Source organism: Elephantulus edwardii, unplaced genomic scaffold, assembly GCF_000299155.1.
Source record: "Elephantulus edwardii isolate Elephantulus edwardi_28Jun2011 unplaced genomic scaffold, EleEdw1.0 scaffold00214, whole genome shotgun sequence".
NCBI classification, from domain to species: domain Eukaryota; kingdom Metazoa; phylum Chordata; class Mammalia; order Macroscelidea; family Macroscelididae; genus Elephantulus; species Elephantulus edwardii.
In genome coordinates this window covers 3,370,067-3,393,991 of record NW_006399964.1, presented here as the reverse complement: position 1 = coordinate 3,393,991, position 23,925 = coordinate 3,370,067, and the positions used below count along the sequence as shown (strand labels likewise).

The following is a 23,925-nucleotide window of genomic DNA, read 5'->3' as shown; positions in this document are numbered from 1 at the left end:
TCAATGCCTTTGCTTTGGCTTCAGTTTTGGGAGGGGCAGGGGCTTCCTTCTTCGCTTTCGGCGCCATCTTCGTAGAAAGGCTTCACGTATCTTCTTAACGGATTCTCCTTTCTGATGATACTGCCAACTTCCTTTCCATGCATAAGTAGACGGATGGTGAGAGTGACATTTAATCCACCTTCAATCACACTGGTGTCCATGTCGAGCTGTATTCTGGGAAGCTGGACTTAGAGTGGTCAAGTCTTTGGTAACAGGTGAGGGTGAAAGACAAAACTGCAGGTGTGAGGTGACTGACAGGGTGGGGGAGGGAAGGGGAGTGGGCAGGAAGAGGAAGGGTGGGGGGCATGGAACAATAGGGGTGGGAGGGAAGGTGAGAGGGGACCCCCTGTGGGCAGGCAGAAGAGGAAGGGGGGAAAGAGGCCCTGAAGTGGGTGGGAGGGGGGCGCAGGCGGAGGCTGCTCTGGCTGCTGCCTCTGCTGGTCTGGGCAGGCTAAGTTGTTAGGTTCTGTTGAGCTGAGTATGCCTATAGTGACTTTATGAACAGACACTCTGAACCCTGTCCTATCCTGTGCCATCCTCATCATCTCTGAGACACAAGAACCCATTGCTGGGGTCACCATGTCAGTCTTGTTGGGAATCTTCCTCTCCTTTATTGATCCTTCATCTTTCCAAACATGATGTCTTCTATTAGCTATAGCTAATGCTGTCTTAACAAAGAAAATATACAGGCTAAGTAATTTATTCTGAAAAAAAAATTATGCTAGACTGCAGCACAGAAAAAAAAAATGATACTGGTAGTCAGATTTATCCATTTTTGAACCTCTTTGTTTCTAACAATATAGGCCTCCATGTGAAATGGCAGAGCTTACTGTTGACCGTGTACCCAAGCTGGAATTTCTCAATGCCTCCAATTCTTCAGTCATTTTAGAAGCCAAGGCCTGGAGATACCCTCGTGCATCTTTTTCATCACTGACCCTAAAGTGCACACAGAAAGACAGAGATAAAATGTAAACATGAAACCAACAGGGGAGACTCCTGTGAAACAGTATTTTCAAGCTTCTTAAGGATATGTGCTAAATGTAAAGATAGAAATGTAAAGACTGTTAAATAGTCTCAAAAGACTTTTAAAACACAATTACCTGATGGGGTGGTAAGAGGTTCACTGAATTGTGCCCAATACCATCCAGTGACCCTTGCCTCACAGTGAGCCCCTGGGATGGAGCAGAGGGCCTTCCTGGGCATCCAAGGCTGTGCTTTTCATTGCATACAAGGGAAACCTGATAACATGACTGCTATTTACACACCAATCACTCAAGCAAAAAAATGAAGAGATTGAGGATGTCAAGGAGAGTTGTGGTGTAGTGTCACATGTTGGGCTGCTTAAAGCTGGTGGCTTGAATCCATTGGCTGCTCCATAGAAAGAGGCAGCAGTCTGCACTTACCACGATTTAGAGCTGGGTAAACCTAACCCAACACTACTGGATACAGTGTATTGTTATTTATTTATTTTTATTTTTTTCTGTTTGCAGTAGAAGATCAGCTTGCTTGGCTCCATAATCAACAGCACTCTTGCTATCAGCAGCCAGAAAATCAAAAGACAAATTGCAGTGGGGAAAAAAAATCTGCTGTTAGGGACCACTCAAGAGTACTGAGAAGCAACGATGTCAGTCTGGAAACTAAGCAAACCATGGTCTTTGCAATTAGTTCCTATGCATTGGAAAGCTAGATAATGACTAAGGATGATAGACTTGAAGCCTTTGAGTTGTGGTGCTGGATAAAAGTGCCGAACATACTATGGAATGCCAAGAAAAGAAATGGGTCTGTTCTAGAAAGGGTGAAACTAAGCTGCTCCTTGGAAGCTAGGATTTTGAAGCTCCATCTCTCATATTTAGGGCATGGCCAGAAGGGTCCACTCCTTGGAGAAAAACATCAGGCTTGGAAAGAGGGAGGGACAGTGCAGAAGGCGAAGACCCCAGATAAGATGGATTGACACAGTAACTAAGATTCTGGGAGTAGGTGTGTCAGAGATAGTGAGACTGGCTCAGGACAGGACAGCGTTCAGAGCTATTGTACAAAGGGTCACTATGAGTTGAAATCAACTTAACAGCACATAACAACAACAACAGTCTGAAATGGATCAGAAAGACAATCAAGATGCAGTATTTATATTTACTGGGGGCTCTGGTGGCCTAGTGGTAAGAAGCTGCATTGCAAATCCCAAAGGCACGCAGTTCAAATTCTCCAGCTGCTCACTGGAAGAAAGATGGACCATCTCCTCCCATGTGATGTGCTGCCTCGGAAAACCTGCTAGAGGGTCAGCTTTGAACTGGTTACGACTTTACAGCACACAACATCAACGACAGTGGTTTGAAATGAATCAAATATGCAATCTTGATGAATTATTGTTTATTGGTGATGGGAATGTAACAGTTGGAATCAAAGAGTAAGGATCAGTGGTTGAAAAAATATAGTCATGGTAACAAATAATACTGGAGATCACATGATAGTACAACCAATGACAAATATTATTGTATTTGTTTGTTACAAATACTTTAAAATATTTAAAATTAAAACATAAACAGCAACTATCCAGATAGGTCTCACTGAATGGTATGTGAATTAAACTAACAATGGTCCTGGGAGCTCTGGTGGCTTAACAGTAAGAAGCTGAGCTGTTCATCCAAAGGAACAGTTTGAATCCACCAGCTGCTCTGTGGAAGAAAGATGGACAATCTCCTCTCATGCACTTTATTGTCTCTGAAAATCCACTGGAAGATCAACTGTGAATTGGTTCTGACTCAATGGCATTTAACAGTAGCAATGCTGTGGGCTAAGCATTGGGCTGTTAACCAAAAGGTGTCCTGAAGCCACCAACAGCTGCATGGCAGCAACTTGGGGCAGCCTGTTCCATAAAGCTGCACAGCCTGCTCTGCCCTATGGGGTTCCTGTGAACAGACACCAACATGATGGCAGTGACTAGGTGAAAGAGACAATGGAGGAACTCAGTACTATCCAGTCAGAACAAGGTCAGGGCCTTACTGCACAGCAGACCACGAAATGCTCACATGTAAGTTCTTGTTGAAGCCAAAAAATGAAAACAAGTCTAAGCCAAAACAAACACTGAGCATAATACAGCTGCATTTAGGAACCACTTCACGAAGAGACGTGATAGACTGAACACCAGTGATCGCAGAACAGAGGAGCTGCAGGATGACATCAATAGTATCATAAGGTAAGAAAAGCAAAATACTACTTAACAGAAAAGAGAGAATAGTCCAAATGGATGTCAGGACAGACTCTGAAGGTTGCTCTAAACACAGAGATGCAAAAGCGAAAGGAACCAAAATTCAAGTCTCCAGCTGAAATACTGGAGGAGGATCATAACAAACTATGGCTTACATCAAGAAGAAGGGAATTACAGGACACTAATTGTGCCCTGTATCTAGACCATGAAGCTGTTGTCTGAATGGAACAAGGGAACACTCCATGATTTAAAGTCAGGAAGGGTTCTCATCAGGGCTGTATCATTTATCTATACCTAGTCAATCTGTATGCTGAGTAAATAATTAGTGAAGCTAGACTCTACGAAGAAGACTGTGGCATCAGGATTGGAGAAAGACTCATCAACAACCTGCATCATGAAGATGACACAATCTTGTTTACTCAAAGTGAGGAGGACTTGAAATGTTTGTGGCAGAAGATCAAGAACTAAAGTCTTCTATATGGATTACATCTCAACATCAAGAAAACAAAGGTCTTTACTGCTGGGCCAGTAAAGAACATTGTGATAGATGCAACATTGAGATAGATGAAGAAAGGATTGAAACTGTCAGTGATTTCATCTCACTTGAAATCACTGGATCCAGAATCAATACCCTTGGTCCCAGCAGTCAGGAGATCAGGAGACATATTGCTTTGGGCAGGTCTGCTGTCAGGGACTCTCCAAAACACAGAAAGATGATTTGCCTCAGAGCAGGTGGGTTGTTTTCACAGAAGTAACCCATATTATTGAAGCATATGTTTCTCTGATAAATCAAGAGGTATTCAATAGACTAAACAGATGTAAGTTAACAGATTTTGTGTCTTCCTTTAGGATGTCTGAGAATTTTTAAATCTTGAAGAGTCAAATTTCATGTATGTCAAAGAGGTTCTCTGAAAGGTGTATGACACTCTTTGAGAGTGGTTTAGAGCTAAAAGGAAAAAAATGTGCAAACAAGCAAAAAAACCAACAAAACCACAAACAAACAAAAAAACAAAACAAATAAAAAAACCCCAAACAAACCAACAAACCCAGAAAGCAAAACCAACCACTGTGGGAAGATGCTCACTATAGTGATACAGATTGTTGTTGTGTGCTGACCCTCCAGCAGGTTTATGAAGTTGTAAACGGAATGGGAGGAGACTGCACATCTTTTTCAGACATGGCTCTAAAATAGTTAAGGAAAGAGAAAGATTATGAATATGAAGAGACTTAGCAGGATGATCAAGAGGCAGGCAAGAGAGAGTTGGGGCCTGAGAAAGTGAGATTTTCTAAAAACCTGGTTAAAAAATAGACAAACAAATGGGAATGAAGAGAAATTGTTATGCAAGATACAGAACTCAGTGGGATTTAAATTAAGTGGTGAGCATGTGTAGCTGCTTGAGTCTGTGCTGTGTTTTTTACATCGTTAGTGCTTTGGGGGAAAAGGGACATAGGTTTAATCAAAAGGTGAGGATTAGTGGAATACCAGCGTGGTCAGAGAATGTGAATGTGTTCAACTGTATGAAAAGAAAAGTGAGCAAGGGTGGTTGTTTTTGTAGTGATTTCAGACATCACAAAAGCAATTTGCAAGAAGTTAATTTCCAAAGAAAGTACTGTGGAGTTCCCCTTGAGGTACCTGTTAACAAAGGCCTGATGATCTGCTTCTGAAAACCCAGTCACCGAAGACCTCACGGAGCACTGTGGGACTCCCAAGAACATGGGTGCCAAGAGTCTGAATCGGCTTGATGGCGACTAGCTGAGGAAATTAATATACTTATTTATGCCTAATTGCTCTAGGACTTAGCCTTCAATCAGTTTAGCATTTCCTGGAGTCTGATTTCTATCCGAACCATTTTGCTTAAAGCAATGCTGTTGTTCTGTAGTATCGAGTCAGAATCTGCTCATAGCTGATCCTCCAGGGGGTTTTCAGAGACAGTTAAATGCATGGGAGAAGACTGCCCATCTTTCTCCCATGGAGAAATTGGTGGATTTGAACCACGTGCCTTAGAGTTGGTGCACAACTCTTTACTACTGTTGTTATTATGTGCCATCAGATGGCTTGCAACTCATAGCGATCCTATGCACAATAGCCTTGAATCCTGCTCTGTCCTGAGCCAATCTCACTGTCTGACAAACCTACCCTCATTACCCTAGTTACTGTGTCAATACATCTCATCCATGGTCTTCCTCTCTTGTGCTGTCCCTCCATCCTTCCAAGCATGACATCCTTCTCCATATATGATATTTCCTTGCTCTGTTCTGACAACAGCTTCCTGATCCAAGTATAGGTTTAGCTAGAGCACAATCAGGTGTTCTGGGATTCCCATTCTTCTCAAGGTTGGCCATAATTTGTTGTGCCTTTGCAGAGTCAACAAAACACAGATAAATATTCCTCTAGTACTCTGTGCTTTTGGCAAAGGTCCATCTGATGTTGGCAATGATGTCCCTAGTGTCATGGCCTCTTCTAAACTCAGCCTGTTATTCTGGTAGTTCTTTGTCAACGTACTGTTCCAGCTGCTTCTGGATAATTTCAGCAACTGTTCAATTACAAAAGGCCAACTTTGATCTATTCTGTTCTTTGGACATATCAAAATTTTCATAATTTCTTTTAAAAATTTAATCAAGAAACCTACTGACTGGGAAAAAACATTTGGCAATGTTATCTCAGACAAGGATCTTGTAACGAACACTTACAGAATCCTACAGGACTTCTACAAGATAGAGACTGATAACTCAATTACTTAAATGGGCAAAAGCTATGGAAAGACTATTCACAGAAGAAGACAATCAGATGGTCAATAGACACATGAAAAGATGATAAAAATAACTGACAATAAGAGAGATGCAACTCAAAACTACAATAAGGTGCCATCTCATCCCAGTAGCAGTGGCAAAGTTTAACAAGACAGCAAGCAATAAACGTTGGAGAGGATGTGGAGAGATTAGAACACTCATGCACTACTGGTGGGATTGTAAATGGTACAACTACTCTGGAAGGTGTTTGTTCAAAAAGGTGAACACATATGACCCAGCTATTCCACTACTGGGAATAAGCCCTAAGGGAAACAGAACTGAGACACAAGCAGTGATTTGCACACTGAAGGAAACAGCAGCATTATTTACAGTAACAAGAACGTGGAAACAGCCCTAAAATCCATCAACATTCAAATGGATTGGGAACTGTGGTACATTCACATGATGGAATACTATGTAATACTCAGGAGCAATGATTTTGAAAAATACTGCATAAGACCATTATTTTAAAAATAGAAGGACAACTAGGAAGATGGTATAAATACGCAAAGAGGGAAGGGAAGGAGACTCAGGATGGTGATGGGGTCACAGAGTTTGGTAAGCAGAGGGAGAGGGTGAAGGAATTAGGAAAGATCTCGTGAGATCTGCAAAGAGAGGGTAGTAATGGGCATCAATCAATAGTGGTTAATTTTACAAGACACAAAGTATGGAAATGAATATACAAAACACAATGTGAATGATGGGAAATGGGAAACAGGATGACCATAAATTTAAAAAACCCAACAAACCAACTTTTAATTTTAAAAGTGTGTCAAACATCATAAATACATGTCATTTACATGAAAACCTTCCCTTCCCCACCAAAAAAATACTTCGTAACCATTTAAATGAAACCGTATGAACCTGGAGAAAGGATGAAAATTATACAAGTGTTCAGCTCTTTTGTTCGTACAGTCACTATGAGTTGCCTATAACAACAACTATTTAAATAGAAGAAGAACTATAAAGTACGGGCTTTGTAAACTTAGGAAGATAGACTACATATAGCAGAGTGATGAAGTACTTAGAGTCTTTAGTCAAGGAGACCCAGATTTGAATCCCAGGTCTAGCTACAGAACACCTAGGATGCCAGGTATACTCTTTAAATCTTGTTTTCTCAACTGTAATGCGAGCATGGTGATACTACTTACTTCACAGGCCTCCTGGTAAGAAAGTGAGGGCACATGTGAGCTCTGAGCCCACTTCCTTAAACAGGCAATGCTTCAAAAACCTATTAATATATCACTACACAAATGAGGACTATTTGCTGAGAGGCGTGTGCCACAATGTGGGCTGGCTGAAATGACCGGTGAGCGGGAAAGGCCTTGTTCTATTCCAGTGGTGACAAGGCAGCCGGACTCCCAGAGACCCCATGCTCTAATGGGCTTCTCCATCCAAGGGATGCTTCAGCAAATATAGTAAGAGATTAATCAAAGTCCCGTCAAATGAATTATGTTGTTTATTTTGTATCGAAGTGCTTAAATTTCTCCAACAGAAACACTAAAAACAGTGTATACCACAGACTTCCACAATTTTGTTTTGACATTTTGTCATTTCTTTGGTACACCAGTTTTAAAAAAAATGCAAATGGCTCTAGTTTCACTATCTTTTTTTTAAACTTAGCTCTTAATCCTCAGAGAGTTAACTTTTAAGTGAGAACTTGGATATTATGAATTTTTTACCTTTGCTGTTGTTGTTATGTGCCATCAAGTCATCCTATGTACAACAGCCCTAAAACCTGCTCTATCCTGTGCCAATCTTATTATCTCTGACACAGCTACCACCATTACCCCAGTCACTGAATCAATCCATCTCATTGAGGGTCTTCCTCTCTTGTGCTGTCCCTCTACTTTCCCAAGCATGACATCCCTCTCCAAGGACTGGTCCCTCCTTCCAACATGTCTAAAGTATGTGAGACGAAGCTTCCCTCTAAGAAGCAGCCTGGTCTCACCCTCTCTAGGATGAACCTGTTTGTTCTCCTAGCAGTTCATGGTATATTCAATACTCTTCTCCAGCACCACAGCTCAAAGGTATCAATTCTCTTTCTATTATCCCTACTCATAATCCAGCTTTCTGATGCATAGCAAGTAATTGCAAAGAATATGGTCTGGGTCAGACACACCTTAGTCTCCAGACTGTCATGGTTGCTATTCAGTACTTTGGAGAGATCTCTGACAGCAGACTTTCCCAATGCAATTCATCATAAAATTACCAGAGGGCCAGTCACAAGTCCTGGGAATCCACGTGTTCACACTGGACCAGTGTCTCAGAGGGTCTTCAGTGGCTGATCTGGGGTGAAGCGGATCACCAGGCCTTTTGACCAAGGCACTTCTGGATGGAGCACAGGAGCCACACCTTTGTTTACCAGCTCTTTTTTGTCTACCAAGCAGTCAATAATTTGTCATCTGATATGTTTACCCATTTCTTTTCCTTAAGTATTTTACAAGTTTCCTTCTTTAACAATGCATCACTCCCCCACATTCTTCTAAATGATACATTTTCTTCAAGGCGATATTTCTAATTTATCATTTGGAAATGGCAACATTCTATAATTTAGTTCATCAGAATCATTAGATGTCTAGGTTACAGATGATTTTTCTTTATTATAAGTGATACTGCAGTAGACAGCTTGCATATCTTGATTATTTCCTAAAGCTAAATTCTCAGAGGTAGATTCATGTGTCCTAGCAATGTAATAGATTTCTACTGAATAACAGCCTTTCTGTAGAATTACTTCCTTGTATTCTTACCTGCTTCTGCTTATTTCACCTGAGTGTGAAGAGTATAAAGAGAACATTTCGTGTGGTATCATGTGCAGTATTTGGTCTTCATTCCTCCCTTTCCCAGAGTCCACATTTAAGGCTCCTCTTCTCTTCCGGAACCACTTCCCAGTCCTCCTGAGGACATCACCCAGTCACTGGCAAAGAGATGCAGGCTAGCACCTGAATCTTCGGTCATGCCAGCTTTGTCTTCATTAAAGTCACTTGCAGATGGACTTTAATTGCAAGTTTGATTGTGTAATAATGGAGCTACAAATGATGAGTAATCCTTTGACAAATTAAAAAGAAATCTCATTTCAGAAGTGTAGATTTGATAGCATTTATATAAATGACACATTAATAAATCTTTATACTGTTTGAAACACAATCTACCACTTGGGTACTTTCTTTAAGTATGCACTAAATAGTCATATAGTTTGGAAGTAGGAGTGACATTCACTTCCTAAACAACATGCCTCCAGAAACTCTATGAACTTGCATCAATGTCGATAGTTGTAGAGGGGCTTCAGGCCTTTTGTTTATAGGGTCGCTATGAGTTTTGCTTGACTCGAAGGCAATCAACAACAATCACTTATTGATAAGCTGTGTGGATCACAACAAGCTGTGGCTGACTCTGAGAAGAATGGGAATCCCAGAACATTTGATTGTGCTAATGCGAATCCTATACTTGCACCAAGAGGCAGTCATCAGAACAGAGCAGGCAGACACTGGATGGTTCAAAATAAAGAAAGGGGTCCGTCAGGGATGTATTTTGTCTCCATACCTTTTCAATCTGTTTGCAGAAGAGATCATCCAAGACATGGGGCTGTACAAGGAGGAATGAGGCATCAAGATTGGTGGAAGAATCATCAACAACCTGGGTTATGCAGATGACACAATACTGCTTGCTGAAACTAAGGAGGACCTGAAGCGCTTGCTGCAGAAAGTGAAGGACTGCAGTCTTCAATATGGATTGAAGCGCAACATCAAGAAAACAAAGTTCTCACCACTGGGCCAATTGGCAGCATCAGTATGGTTGGTGAAGAGGTTGAGGTAGTTAACAGTTTTAGTTTACTTGGTTCCACAGTCAACACTCTTGGTAACAGAAGCCAGGAAATCAGGAGATGAATTGCATTGGGAAAGTCAGTTATGAGTGACCTCTCAAGAGTACTGAAGAGCAATGACGCCAGGCTTGAGACTAAGGTGTGCCTGATCCAGGCTATAGTCTTTGCAATTATATGCTATGCATCGGAGAGTTGGACAGTGAATAGGGATGACAGAAAGAGAATTGATGCCTTTGAGCTGTGGTGCTGGAGAAGAGTATTGAATATACCATGGACTGCTAGGAGAACAAACAGGTTTGTCCTGGAGAGGGTGAAGCCATAATGCTCCTTGGAGTCAAGGATTCTGAAGCTTCGTCTGACATACTTTGGGCATGTTGCAAGGAGGGACTGGTCCTTGGAGAGAGACAACATGTTTGGGAGAGTGGAGGGACAGTGCAGGAGAGGAAGACCCTCAATGAGATGGATCGATGCTGTGAGTGGAGTAGTGGGAATGAGTGTGTTTGAGACGGCGAGGTTGGCACAGGATAGAATGGCGTTTAGGGCTCTTATATACAGGGTCGCTATGAGTCGCAAGTGACTCGATGGCACATAAGAACAACAACAACAAAGATCAGTTAAAATAATCCTACAGGTATGATAATATAAAGTACTTGAGCCATTTAGATAAAAATACTTAAAAAATAGTACTTATTCACTTTTGATTTTATTTACTAAGCAAGCAGTTCATCTACCATAAGTATGGAAAATATTTAAAGAACTGAAATATGAGCATAGGACAAAAAATTCCCAACAAATGACTGGTCTATGGAACCAGTTAGCACCAGTTCAGCCCTGGGCAATGAAATGAATGGAGAACAGACCCAAGGTTGTGAAATGTGTGTGTACTGGACCTGGAGGAATTACAGATTGAAGTTCTGAAATGGAGACTTGGGAGAGGGTGTTGGTTCCGGCCTTGATTGGCGAGTGTGACACACCAATGTCATCTTGAGGCAGCCACCTCTTTAGCGAAGTCCACTTGACAGGACATTTGGAGGCCATGCGGTGTGGATTCTGGTATTCTTTTCTAAGAGGCAGACGAATCACACTCCTAGCAGGACACTGGCCAGTCAGTTTCCCTTTTCTGGTCATCATTCCAGTACACTCACATTTCACAAATTCTAGTCCACTCCAGTTTCACGGTATTGGCCATGATGAATGGCCTGGTTCAAAGTCCTGGTTCTGATATAAATGAAAAATCTGTGATGTGTTATAAAGAGTAGAAAAGAAACAGAAAATGTATTTAAAAGTTATATTGGATTCTACTTACCCCATTACAAATATAAATAAGCACACTTTTACAAATACTGACAGATTATTTAAGGAAAGAATATGAAGGTTACCAAAATAATCCCAAATTAAATCCCAAGAATTTAAGGAGTAAGTAGCTGATAAAACCAAAGTGCACCCGCTAAAGGTTTTTAAAATGCTATGTGTGAATTAATTTGCTGCAATTACAAAGGGTGATAGAGCATTATTCTAAGTTTTAAAATTTTTCTCAGTTTCTTAAAATAATCACAAATATGGTGGTTTTAATCTTGGAAAGAAACATTTATAGCTAGTGGGTAAAATTCTGCAAATCTTAAAGGATCAACTCTGTCTTAAGAGAAGATCGATTTAAAAAAATGACAAGCTAAGGGTGAAGTATTAAAATGGTAGGAGATATTTGTTGCAGTTAGGTGACAGAGGAACAGAACAGAACACACAGAACAGAAATGATTCATAGTGTAACTATTTTTCTGAGTAACTTGGATTTCATCGCAAATGAACAAAGAACACATTAGTAGTCTCCCACAACTGACATCAATTCATTCATATGAACACAGTCACCCACAAAAATTTCATTCAAGAGTACTCACCACTGAATAATTTCTGTGATTTGAGCTTCCCAATGGGCAACTGACTCTTTCTTGTCTGCAAGGTCTTTTACCTCTTCTTCTAACTGCTGTCTATGCACACTTAAGTTCTCATACAAAGTGGTGAGCTGAAAGGAAGACACAGCTCACTGTTAGGAACCTGAGGGTCCAGATGCCTCTGCGGAATCTCTTAACTCATCATCTTCCAGCACAAAAATCTCCACGCTGCTCATTTCTTAATATTATAAACTCTGCTGCTTACACATTTGAAATACCAAATATGTAATCTTCTGCATGCTCAATGAAGTTCATTGGTGGGTCACTATGTTAATACCTCACATACAGGTTCTTCTTGTCTTTCACTGACTCTGCTTTTTTGACCAGGCTTGGAAGATCCATCATTCTCCCATAGATCAGCTGGTGGATTTGAACGGCATTCCTTCAGGATTGCAGTGCAACTTCTTGTCACTAGGTCACCAGAGCTCCCTTGACTCTCTGCTTTCTTAAGAATGATATCTTTTTTCTGACGCCTCTTAAAAACATGGCTGAAGTATGTGAGACAAAGTCTCACCATCCTTGCTTTGAAGGAACATGTAGGCTTCATTTCTTTCAAAATAGATTTGTTTGTTCTTCTGGCAGTACAAGTTATATTCAACACTTTTCACTAACACAACAACTCAAAGTCATCAAATTTTGTTGTTGTTATTCTTACTCATTGACCAAGTTGAATATGCATATGAAAGACCATGTTGTTATCAGGTGCCACTGAATCGACTATACATGGCTCATGATATTCATCCCATAAGCAAAAGATCTGAACCTTGCCCTCTCCCTGTACCATCCTCATCATCTCTAATGTGTTCAAGCCCATTGTTACAGTGACTTGGCCAATGTATCTTGTTGAGGGTCTTCCTTTTTTCTGACCCTCCATACTTTCCAGCATGATGTCCTTTTCCAAGGATTGGCCCTTCTCGACAACATGCCGAAAGTACGTGAGATGAAGTTTAAAGCCCTTGCCTCTAAGAAGCACTCTGCTTGCACTTTCTCTATGTTCTTTGGCAGGCCAGGGGATATTCAGTGCTCTTCACTAGCACCACAAACCCAACGGCATCAACTCATCTTCTGCAATCAGTATTCAGCCTTCAGATGCATAGGAAGCAACTGCAAATATCATGGCTTGGATAAGGTACATCTTAAGACTTTCAACTGGCATCTTGGCTCTTTACACTTTGGAGAGGTCCTTGCAGCAGATTTTCCTAATGTAACATATCTTTTGATGTCTTGATCTTTGCTACCTTGGATGTTGATTACAGATCCAAGTATAGTAAGAGTGAATTACTGTAAGTTCACTATCCAGCTTCAACAGTGATCACCTTCATACTAATTGTGTTCCATTTATACTACTCTCCTCTTAGCCCTTCTTTCTGCATTACTCAGAGGTAAATACCATACATTAAAAAATAATTCATGTATATACAATTCTGTGCATATTTCTAAAAACATTACATTCTCTCATTTAAGAAAGAGCCAAAAACCCATTATTCACTGAAACAAATTTAGTAAGTTGTCATCAAATATACAGCAATTAACTGTTTAAATTCCCAGTTATCTCAAAATGTTACTAGCAAAGATTCAAGGGGTACTTGAGACAATGTAATAATAAGGGTAGATCAAAGTCATTAATTATAAAATAAAAGCTATCTGAATGGTTGTATATGAAACAATGCAAATGAAAGACTGTATAAAACACAATGTATACGTCCAAAATACACTATCATTGACCGTATGCAAACTACTAAAAAAGTTTTAAAAATAGCTAAAGTGAATCCTGATCTCAATAAGTATGCACAAGTTCAAGCTCAATGGGGTCTGAAGTCTATTCTAGTCTAGAGTCCCCTCCAGTCTTTTATTTTCTTGTAATACTGAAGAAAAAGAGATTTTGTGCCCTCTAGAATCTTCCAGTCTGGGTATTTGCCTTTCCTTTCTGCCTTGTCAACTAGCCGTTCTCCATGAGCACTCTGAGGACACTCATTGCTTTACCGGATCCTACGCTCTCGGCTGAGTCAGCACTCAGGGTAACCTTGTCCTCTGAACCCCAGGTCTCTTTCTCTTCTGCTTGCTTTTAGGTCTGTATTGATGGTTGTGAGTTTTCAAAAGTTCTTCCATGTTGTGCTGAAACTGACTATTTTTTTTGTTTATCTTCTTCATGCCTTGTGGCATTTTTTAAATTTAGTGGCTCAATATTTTTCCTCAGTTTGAAAAATTATGGACCATTAAGGAACTTGTCAGACACTGGTTTTGCTCCAGTCTCCTTATCGGAAATGAAATAATTTTATAGTAGGTCTTTTCAATATGCCTCATGTTACGTTCTGTATTCTTCCTTCCTCTTCAGTTTCTGCTCATACTTTAACTGAGAAACTTTATTTCCTCGGTTCTGTTTTGTTTTCCCACCTAGAATGCTGTTCTTGGCACAGCCTGAGTGGCACTGTACTTCCACCCAATGTCCACACGCCTCGGACAGAGGCCCCTGGAAAAATGCTGAGCACTGCTGCTGTGTGCTGTCAAGACAGAACTGATCCATAGCTGACCCTCCAGTGGGTTTTTGGAGGCTATAAAATGCATAGAGGAGACTGCCTATCCTCCCATTGAGCTGCTAGTGGATTTGAATCAAGTGCCTTTGGGATTGCAGCACAGCTTCTTAGCACTAGACCACAAGAGAACCCTAGGATTTTTATAAATACATGTTAAGAATTGGGATAAAAATGCCTAACAATGGCAGTGTAAATCTGACACTAAAAGGGAAAAAAATCTATTAAGTATTTGAAAAACATGTATAAAACCTGGCGAGTTTTAAGTTTAACCTATGCTTCTCCTTTTATTGAAGACATCAAATTTAGGCAGAGTTGATTTCTTTGGATTCTTCAACTACCAGAGAGATCACATCTAGCTATTAGTGGTCTTCTCTGATGAAGACAGTATCACAGCTGTCATAGTTCTACTAACCTTTTAGCCTACTCTGGCCAAAGGCCAATCATTCTTATTTCAAATTTGCTGAATTTAGCAACCCATGATATAGTAGTTGGTGAGTATAAGAGAAGAGTTAAAAAAAAGGATTTATGGAAAAAACAAAGACTGGAGGTGCCAAGTAATATTTGGAACAAAGAATAAAATCAGATAATCAAAATTCTCTTCTCAGAAGATTCCTGTCACAGATTGGTATAGCAAAAAAATTTTCTCATTCCATCCCATCTTAGTAAGAATTATTAAACTATGAATGCATGTCCGATGTAAAATTATATCTACAAATACAAACAAGACTGAATTACTCACCTTATCAAGTTCACTTGCCAGCTTTTTATTTTCTTCAGTTAACAACATTTTTTCTCGTTCATACTGTTGCTTAAACTCATTTTCAAATTCTTCCCTTTCGCTTTGACTAGCACAATTCAAACATAAAATGAAAAGAAGTAATTGAATTAAAATGTAAGGAAAAATTGAAAGATGTTTGCAACAGTTAACACATGATGTATAAGAGTCCCGAAGTCCTGATGACATAATATTTAAGCACTTAGCTGCTAAAACCTTCCACCAGTTGTGTAAAAGACATGCCTACAGTCTGCTTCCATTGTACTCAGGACTAGGCATAGCTGTGAGCTGAAAATGGCTGAAAAGCATCCCCATGTGACCACTGAACCGCCTGCCCTTGGGCCGGCAGTACAACTCCTTATCCACTAAGCCCCCAGAGCTCCCTCCCAGAGCATTAGTGATGTAGAATACAGTAGACAGGTGGCTGGAAAGCATCACACAATGACAGCCCTCATAAAAACAATTCTCAAGATGCTTGTGCACAATACTGCTTCTCTGTTCACTCACTCATTTACCAAATATTTATTCAAAGCTACTATATATTCAAGGCCCTCAGAATAGGTCCTGCTCCTATGGGTTATGCATTTTGGTGGACAGGATAGGCAAAAAGACATGCGTACATGAACTCACTTCTGAGAACAGGTTCTATTAAAAAAGTGAAATATGTATTATACATATGATCTGAAAGAAGGTGGCTAATAGAGAACGCTAACTCAGAAAAAGATCTTAAAGTTAATAAAAGCTACTGAAATGAAAGTATAGTTGTCATCTTTTTCAATTTCATCATGTTTTACCTAAAGACAAATTAATCTGAGACCAAGAGAGGTACCTTTATTTGTATATTTGCAGTATGGTATTAAAAATATAAAGTTTTGAGCTCTTATTTAAGACTGTGCCAGATTCATTCCTACTATTTTGATTAAGAAACCATCTGCCCATAATTATACATTTTTATTTGCATTTAAGCATTTACAAATATTTTATTTTGAAGTCATTTCATATTTACATAAAAGAACCAAGAATAGTATAAAGACTTCCTATAACCTCTTTAACCATATCCCCTAATTGTTACCATCTAGTATGTGTGCTCTGTCAATCTCTTTCTCACTCCCTGTACTTATTACCTTTGAAGGGAACCTGTAGGTTGCATGTCCCATTACTCCCAATACTTTAGGTTAGTACTTCACAGAGTTAAGGACCTTCTCCAACATAACCAATATGCAACTCGCCAAAATACAAACGTCGACATTCACAGACCAGACCATCCAAATGCATAGGCACAATTCAAGTTTGTCAACTTTCCTAAGATCCTTCTTTCCTAATCTTGGGTCTCACTCAGAAACATGAACTGTGTTTAGAGGACATGTCTCTTCAGTCTCCTTTTGTCTGGATGAGTCTCTCAGTCTTCCCTACCTTTTACAACCTTGGCAAATTTAAAAAGGTCACCAAGGTGCCCCTCAACCTGAGTCTACCTGACAAAGATCAGACAATTCTTTCATGGCTAGAATACTATAAAAGCAAGTCTACATTCTTGATCACACCATGAGGCACATAATAGTAACTCGGGGACACTGACAACAACTCTCTTCAGCTAAGTGACAGATGTGGTTGGGAATGGGGAGAGTTCTGGGATACTGATGGAAACCTGTAGGCTGAAACAGAACTTGTATATCCTACTGAACTTTCCTTGAAGGTTCTACTGTCCCCCATGGTCCCAACAATTTTGAGGGGTCTTTGCATATAATCTCATTAATTCACTTGGGGCAGTTGTTTCAAAATGGGTGTGTGTGTCAATTATCCTCAATACCTCCCTGTTTAACTGTTACTATACCCAGGTGGGTAACAAGAGCTAAGACACAATGAAAGAGTGGTAGGATCTGATTTGCATTGGAGGGAATATGGGAAGCACATAGGAATGAATTTTAAGTGTCTTAGGCCAAAGGAAAGGAATGATATGAAGAATTTTGGTGTTGTTATGTGCTGTCAAGTCAGAATTGATCCCTAGTTGGCCCTCCAGTGGGCTTTCAGAGGCTGCACATCACACAGGAGGCAGCTGATGGATTTGAGCTGGCAGCACAACTTCTTGGCTCAAGGCTACCAGATTTCTACTAGCTACAGATACATTTCTCCAACAGGTGCAATTATCAGGAATTTTTTTCTTCATTTAATCTATTGCATCTCAGTACTCAGATGGTGTTTTCCACCACTAGTTTAATCACTTAGACTGAAGCTTGGCTGTCAGAGGGAACTAGAATCATCAGGCATGAGCTGCCCATACTTATCTGACATTGAGAAGGGGACAGAGTTCACTGGTTCAGGGAGATGAGAATGTTGGAATATATGTATAATGTACAACCTGCTCGCAGCTCACAGTGATCATGTGTTACTGCTGTAAGATGCTGTTGAGTCAAGTACAATAGCAGCTCAATGAACACCACATCTGAACTCTGTCCTACCCTGTGCCATCCTGAACATCTTTGACACACTGGAGTCATTCCTGTAGACCCTCGTTGGGGGTCTTCTCTTTCCAAGCATGACATCTTTCTGCACGGACTGGCTCCTCTGAACAATTTGCCCACAGTATGTGAGATGATGTTTCACCATCTTTCCCTAAAAAGTTGGATACTGGAGTATTGAGGAATGGAGAGAAATTCCCCAACAGGGTTTCCAAGGAGCATTCCTGTAACTACTGCTTCTGGAAGCAGAATGCCACACCCTTCTCAGGGGATGGTTTTGAACCACAATCCTGGTTGGCAGCTGAATGATATAACCAGAGAAAACAGAGCCACCTTCAGTCTGCTCAGATGCTCACTAATCATACTTTTGCGAACACCCAGCAGCAATCTTTCTACTTAGATGAGTAAAGGCAATAGCAAAGAAAGACTACCTTGTTGAAAAGCACTGTGGTAGTCGTCCTATCATGTGGAGGTGACAGTGGAAGGCGGCCCAGTGCTGATTTCACTGAAAATGATTGCATCCAAGTGGATGCTGCATCATTTGCTTTATTGTGAAAAGTAATTTTTAGTGTGACTACTCCAAATTCCAATCTTTCTCTTTAAATTTAAACATCACATGCATTTTCATAAACATAGTCATTTTTAATGAACAGACTGGTCTGCTAATGGACATCTACTTTCTTTGTCTCGGGAGCCTTGTTAGCATAGTCCACAGTGTTGCACTGCTAGCCAAAGGGTCATATTACAGTGGTTCATATCCACCAGCAGCTCCTGGGAAGAAAAACGGATACGGATACTACTTCCCATGAAAGCATAGAGTTCAGGCTCCAGATGGAGGGTCACTATGAGGGGAGGGTTTCGTCATTTGAATACACTGAATATCTCCAATCTAACAAGTCCAGCTTCATGTTCTCAAACCCAACAAGAGCTTATCACCCTGTCTAGTGCACCCAAAGCGTCTACGTTCTCTTCTGTTGTTATATATTGAGGCTTAGGTTGAAGCTAGCTGTGGTCTATTGCTCGCAAATGGCTATGAGCTGATTGGATTTAAAAGGCATTTAGGCCCTCAGGCCTGGTTTTAATTATTTTCAGTCCAACAGTATTTTAAGTAGTACAGCACTGGTCTGTCAATTTGCTGTACAGGGTTAACTAGGGTTGCTAACATGGTAAACACTGTGACACTGATGTGTCAAATGTGATAAAGGTTACCCATGGTGGACAGTGTTTGGTAGAGCTTCCAGATTAAAACAAGCTTGAAAGCAGGAGTGGCATCCACTTCCTAAATAGCTCGCCTCTGGAAAACTCTATGAACTTAGAGAAATGATGAATGTTATAAAAGAGTTTAGGTCTTTCGTTCATAGGGTCACTATGAGTTGAACACTTAACACCAACATTATATATTAACCCCCATAGGCTTAGAGAAGGCACTCTGGGCAAGTACAATAGTCAAGTCATTCTTTCTACTCTCTCCATAAACATCTATGCAATTACAACCATGCTGCTATTTCTCACATGTTTTTTTTAAAAAAAAAAGGCAAAATAGCTTCTTTTAAGTTTGATTTCTCCTTCAGCTACTATCTCACTTCACTACTTGTCTTTACAATAAGCCATTCAAATTAACAGTTAATAATTGCTGTTGTTGTGTACCACAGAGTCAGAACTGACCCATAGCTGACCTTCTGGCAGTTTTCAGAGGCTGTTGATTGCATGGGAGGAGACTGTCCATCTTTCTCCTGTGGAGCAGTTGGTGGCCTCAAACTGGGTGCCTTCAGGATGCAGTTAATAGTTTTGTCTCTACCATCTTCAATTGCTCTCCTGCAAGTCTCCCTTAATCCAAACCTGAGGTGTTTGATTCTACTTTTTTGCTGAAATTGCTCCTCTCAAGCCACCAATGACATTCATATCACTGCCAGTACTTAGTCCTCATCTGAGCTGATTCAGATCTCAGCTGCTCTGTAATGCTAGTAGATTTGACAGAGTTTTTAAATTTGGCTTTCAGAACACCAACTTGGACTGGTTTTATTTCTCATCATTCTTGATGTTCTATGTTCATTTTATTAGTTCTTCCTCATTTCCTATTTTCTAAAGACTGGATCTCTTTGCTATTTGCCTGCACTTACTGAGTGATTTATATAGTCTCACAGCTTTTCATATCATGTGAGAGATACTCCCAGGGTCTGCTCCCCAGTGTATAAAAATCTAGACTTCTTTAAACACTGCCTACAAGCTACCTCCAAGTGGATGTCTAGGAAGGATCTCAAATTCTGTACTCTTTCTCTCTACCCAGTAACTATATTCTCCCAATTGCTCAGGCCAAAAATCTTATTACTATCCTTGCCTAGTGATAAGAAGACACAATCCTGAAGGAACGTGGTTGGCATCCACCAGCTGCTCTGTGAGAGGATGGGCAATCTCCGCCCATGCAATTAACTGTCTCTGAAAATGGGATGGAGGGTCAGCTATGCGTCAGCTCCAACTCAATGATGGACCAGAACAACATCTTTGATTCTTTTCTATTTCTTAAACACTGTATTCAGTCCATCAGCAAGTCACTCTATATTCAAAGAACATTATAACTGACACATTTTACTGCACTCTCTGCCCCAAATTAGACCCAAGCCACCATTATCTTCTGCCTAGATTACTACAATAGTTTTCTAAGTGGTGTTATCAATTTCACTCTTACTTAAAATCACAGACTATTCTCACCTATTAAGAGTAATTCTGTTAAAACACAAGTAAGTAATTACAACTTTTAAAAATCTTTCAAATGGAATGAATCTGCTTACAGTATACAATGAGAATGACAATAACATATACTTAGCTGCCTGCATGTCTAGAAAATGAAGTATCACTAATAATCTCTTCTATTCCCATTTGGTGGGAAAAATGTCCTCTGTTCATCTTCATTTTAATACAGAAACTGATAGCAACTCATGATGTTTTTGTTATGTGCTCTCAAGTTGGAACCGACCCCCAGCTGACCCTCCAGTGGGTTTTCAGAGGCTGTAAATCACACAGAAGGAGATTATCCATTCCTCTCTCACAGAGCAGCTGGTGGATTTGAACTGCTGACCTGTGAGTTAGTGAGCAAATCTTTACCACTAGGCCACCAGAGCTCCCCTATAGCAACTCACAGCAACCCTGAAGGGCAGGATGAAATTGCTCTGTGTGATTCCCAGAAGCTGCGAATATTTATGGAAGAAGACAGAGACACCTTCTCCCCAGGAGGGGCTGGTGGCTTAGAACTGCCAAACTTCCAGTTTGCAGCAGAGTGCTTTACCCATATGTCTCCAGGGTTCCTATCTTCCTAAGGCCCCCTGAGTGCCTGGAGTTGACACAACTGCCAATGACCCTGTGAACAGCACATCTGAGTCTCGCTGTATCCTGTCACAACCTCAGCATCTTCAAGTCCACTGCTCCAGTCACTTTGTCAATGTAATGCTGAGTGTCTGCCTTTCTTTCTCTGACCCTCAACCTTTCCCAGCGTGATGTCTTTTTCAGGCACTGGTTCCTCCTGACAAAATGCCCAAGGTAAGGAGGGCGGGGTTTCCCCATCTTTGCCATTAAGGGGCACCCTGATTGCACTTCCTCCAAGACAGATTGAGTCCATCCTCCTCTTGATCTGCACCACCACTCCCTAATTGGCTTCTTCCAGCCGCATGTCCATCGCGAAGCTTCTCCTTTCCCACCGTCCTCACAGAAACCATTTACAAGTAAAATCATGTCAGTAATACCCACTCAGATACATTCTCCTACACTTTATGTATCATTTTTGCTCCTAATTCACCTTCTGGCCTAATTTACCACTAATTCTATCTTACTTTTTGTGCTTCAAGCACAGTGGACAGCTTTCATTTCCTCACTGTGCCACATTCTTCATCTCCTTTATATTTTTACACATTCGCTGCTTCTGTCTGGACACTGTCCTTCCTCAGCTAAGTCCTCCTTATTACTAAGCTTTCAGATGCAATTTTCTTCAGGAAGCCTAGACATATCTAAGTTATCTTTTGTGTGTCTTCTGTGTGTGCACCTATACCTGTCCCAATTACTTTGCTATCATGCAGCATTGTAATTATCTATTTCCTAATCTTGACTTTGGCCACCTTGAGAGATGGGATTTGTTTTATTTTCTAAGGATCGCTAAGTAGCTGGCAGAAAATAAATCCTCTAGAAACAATTACTGTTTGCATAAATAGCTTACTGCTTACCTCTCTCTCCTTGTCTTTTCCAATTTATCTTTCAAAATCATAATTTCTTTGCTAAGAGCCAGCTGCTGGCCTTCCGAATCATGCAGTTCCTTCTTCAGATTCTTCACTTCATTTGCATGTATCCTCTCTCTTTTAGATAATTCTTCTTCATAGAAGATGCTTTTCTTTTCCAAATCAGTCTTGAGTTTAGTTATCTCCTGTTGATGTTCTATGCTGCACACTCCTGGAGAATAACTGATCTGTTTTTGCTAAAGAAGCAATAAAAAAAGATTAGCTGATGTATAAGAATGTAAAATATTAAAACAACTATGAGATATTATCTCACCCCAGCAAGAGTAGCAAAATTTTACAGAACAGCAAGCAACAAATGCTGGCGAGGTTGTGGAGAAACTGGAACCCTGATTCACTGTTGGTGGGAGTGTAAAATGGTGCAACCACTGTGGAAGGCTGTATGGCACTTTCTCAAAAAGTTGCAAATAGAGATACCATTTGACCCAGTAATTCCACTACTGGGAATATATCCCAAAGAGACCATAACTGACATCCAAGCAGATATTTGCACACTCATGTTTATCGCGGCTTTGTTCACAACAGCAAGGAGTTGGAAACAACCAATGTGCCCATCAACAAATGAATTGATAGAGAAGCTGTGGTATATTCACACAATGGAATACTATGCTGCATTGAAAAACAAGGAACTCATGCAATATTATTCAAAATGGGTGACCCTGGAGGACATTATGCTGAATGAAATATCTCAGTTGCAAAAGGACAAATATTGCATGGTGCCACTGCTGTAAAATGGGGTAAGACTGAGAAAAACTGGATAAATTGTGTATACTGTACTGAAACAGAAGAGGGAGAGAATAATTTAAAAGCGATGTATGATAGGTTATTACAGTTATCACAAGAGTCCACAATTAAGGTTGCATAGTGGAATGTATTTGGGGTGGTGGGAGGGGTGAGGGGGGATTGTGTACGAGGGAGGGAGTATTTCTTTTTCTTTTCAAAGAGGAGAGAACTGGGGAGTGGGGAGGACTGGGTGGGGAGAGAAGTACAGCAATGAATGAATGGAAAACTAAAATATCTGTAAATGTTCATTAAAATTATTAAAAAAAATTAAAATAAAAAAGAATGTAAAATATTAAATAGTCCTTCTATCTATAATAGACTATTCCTATAATTGAATGCTTTTTAAAATTGTGATTTGAGTGGCAGTTTACAAAGCATATTGGTTTTACATTAAATCACTGAAATACATTTAGTTTCCTAGTTAGGAAACTCTGGTGGACTGGTGAGTAGCTGACTGCATTGCTAACTCAAAGGTTGTTGTTGTTGTTGTTATGTGCCATCGAGTTGCTTGTGACTCATAGCGACCCTATGTACAACAGCCCTAAACTCTGCTCTGTCCTGTGCCAATCGCACTGTCTCTGACACTCCCATCCCAATTATCCCAGTCACTGAATCAATCTACCTCATAGAGGGCCTTCCTCTCCTGCGCTGTCCCTCCACCCTCCCAAGCATGATGTCCCTCTCCAGGGACCGGTCTCTCCTCACAACATGTCCAAAGTATGTTAGACGGAGCCTCAGAATCCTTGCCTCCAAGGAGCCACCCGGTTTAACCCTTTCCAGGACAAATCTGTTTGTTTTCCTAGCAGTCCATGGTATTCTCAATACTCTTCTCCAGCACCACAGCTCAAAGGCATCAATTCTCCTTCTATCCTCCTTGGTCATTGTCCAACTCTCTGATGCATAACAAGTGATTGCAAAGACCACAGCCTGTATCAGACGCACCTTAGTCTCCAGAGAGACACCATTGCTCTTCAGTACTTTGGAGAGGTCCCTAACAGCAGACTTTCCCATGGCAATGTGCCTTTTAATTTCCTGGCTGCTGGTGCCAAGACTGTTGACTATGGAGCCAAGCAAACTAAAGCTGTGTACAATCTCAATCTCTTCACTATTCATCCTGATGCTGCCAGTTGGTGGAGTGGTGAGAATCTTTGTCTTCTTGACATTGAGCCTCAATCCATATTGTAGGCTGCAGTCCTTGACACTCTGCAGCAGGCACTTCAGGTCCTCTTCAATTTCAGCAAGCAGGGTTGTGTCATCCGCATAACGCAGGTTGTTAATAAATAGTCCACCA

The 23,925-nt window shown here is 40.6% G+C and overlaps 1 protein-coding gene and 1 pseudogene across 4 annotated transcripts in view; both read right to left on the bottom strand.

The window, feature by feature from the left end:
• Nucleotides 1-230, bottom strand: part of LOC102851767 — a 1,610-nt pseudogene extending 1,380 nt beyond the window's left edge.
• Nucleotides 1-23,925, bottom strand: part of CDC42BPA (CDC42 binding protein kinase alpha (DMPK-like)) — a 418,998-nt gene that overhangs the window by 93,658 nt on the left and 301,415 nt on the right. For all 4 annotated transcript variants that reach the window (XM_006897745.1, XM_006897747.1, XM_006897744.1 and 1 more), the window contains 4 exons: nt 21,783-22,030; nt 15,080-15,185; nt 11,753-11,877; nt 870-975 (listed from right to left, as the gene is read on the bottom strand). In XM_006897745.1, coding sequence (XP_006897807.1) covers nt 870-975; nt 11,753-11,877; nt 15,080-15,185; nt 21,783-22,030 — 585 coding nt within the window. The remainder of the gene's footprint in view (nt 1-869; nt 976-11,752; nt 11,878-15,079; nt 15,186-21,782; nt 22,031-23,925) is intronic.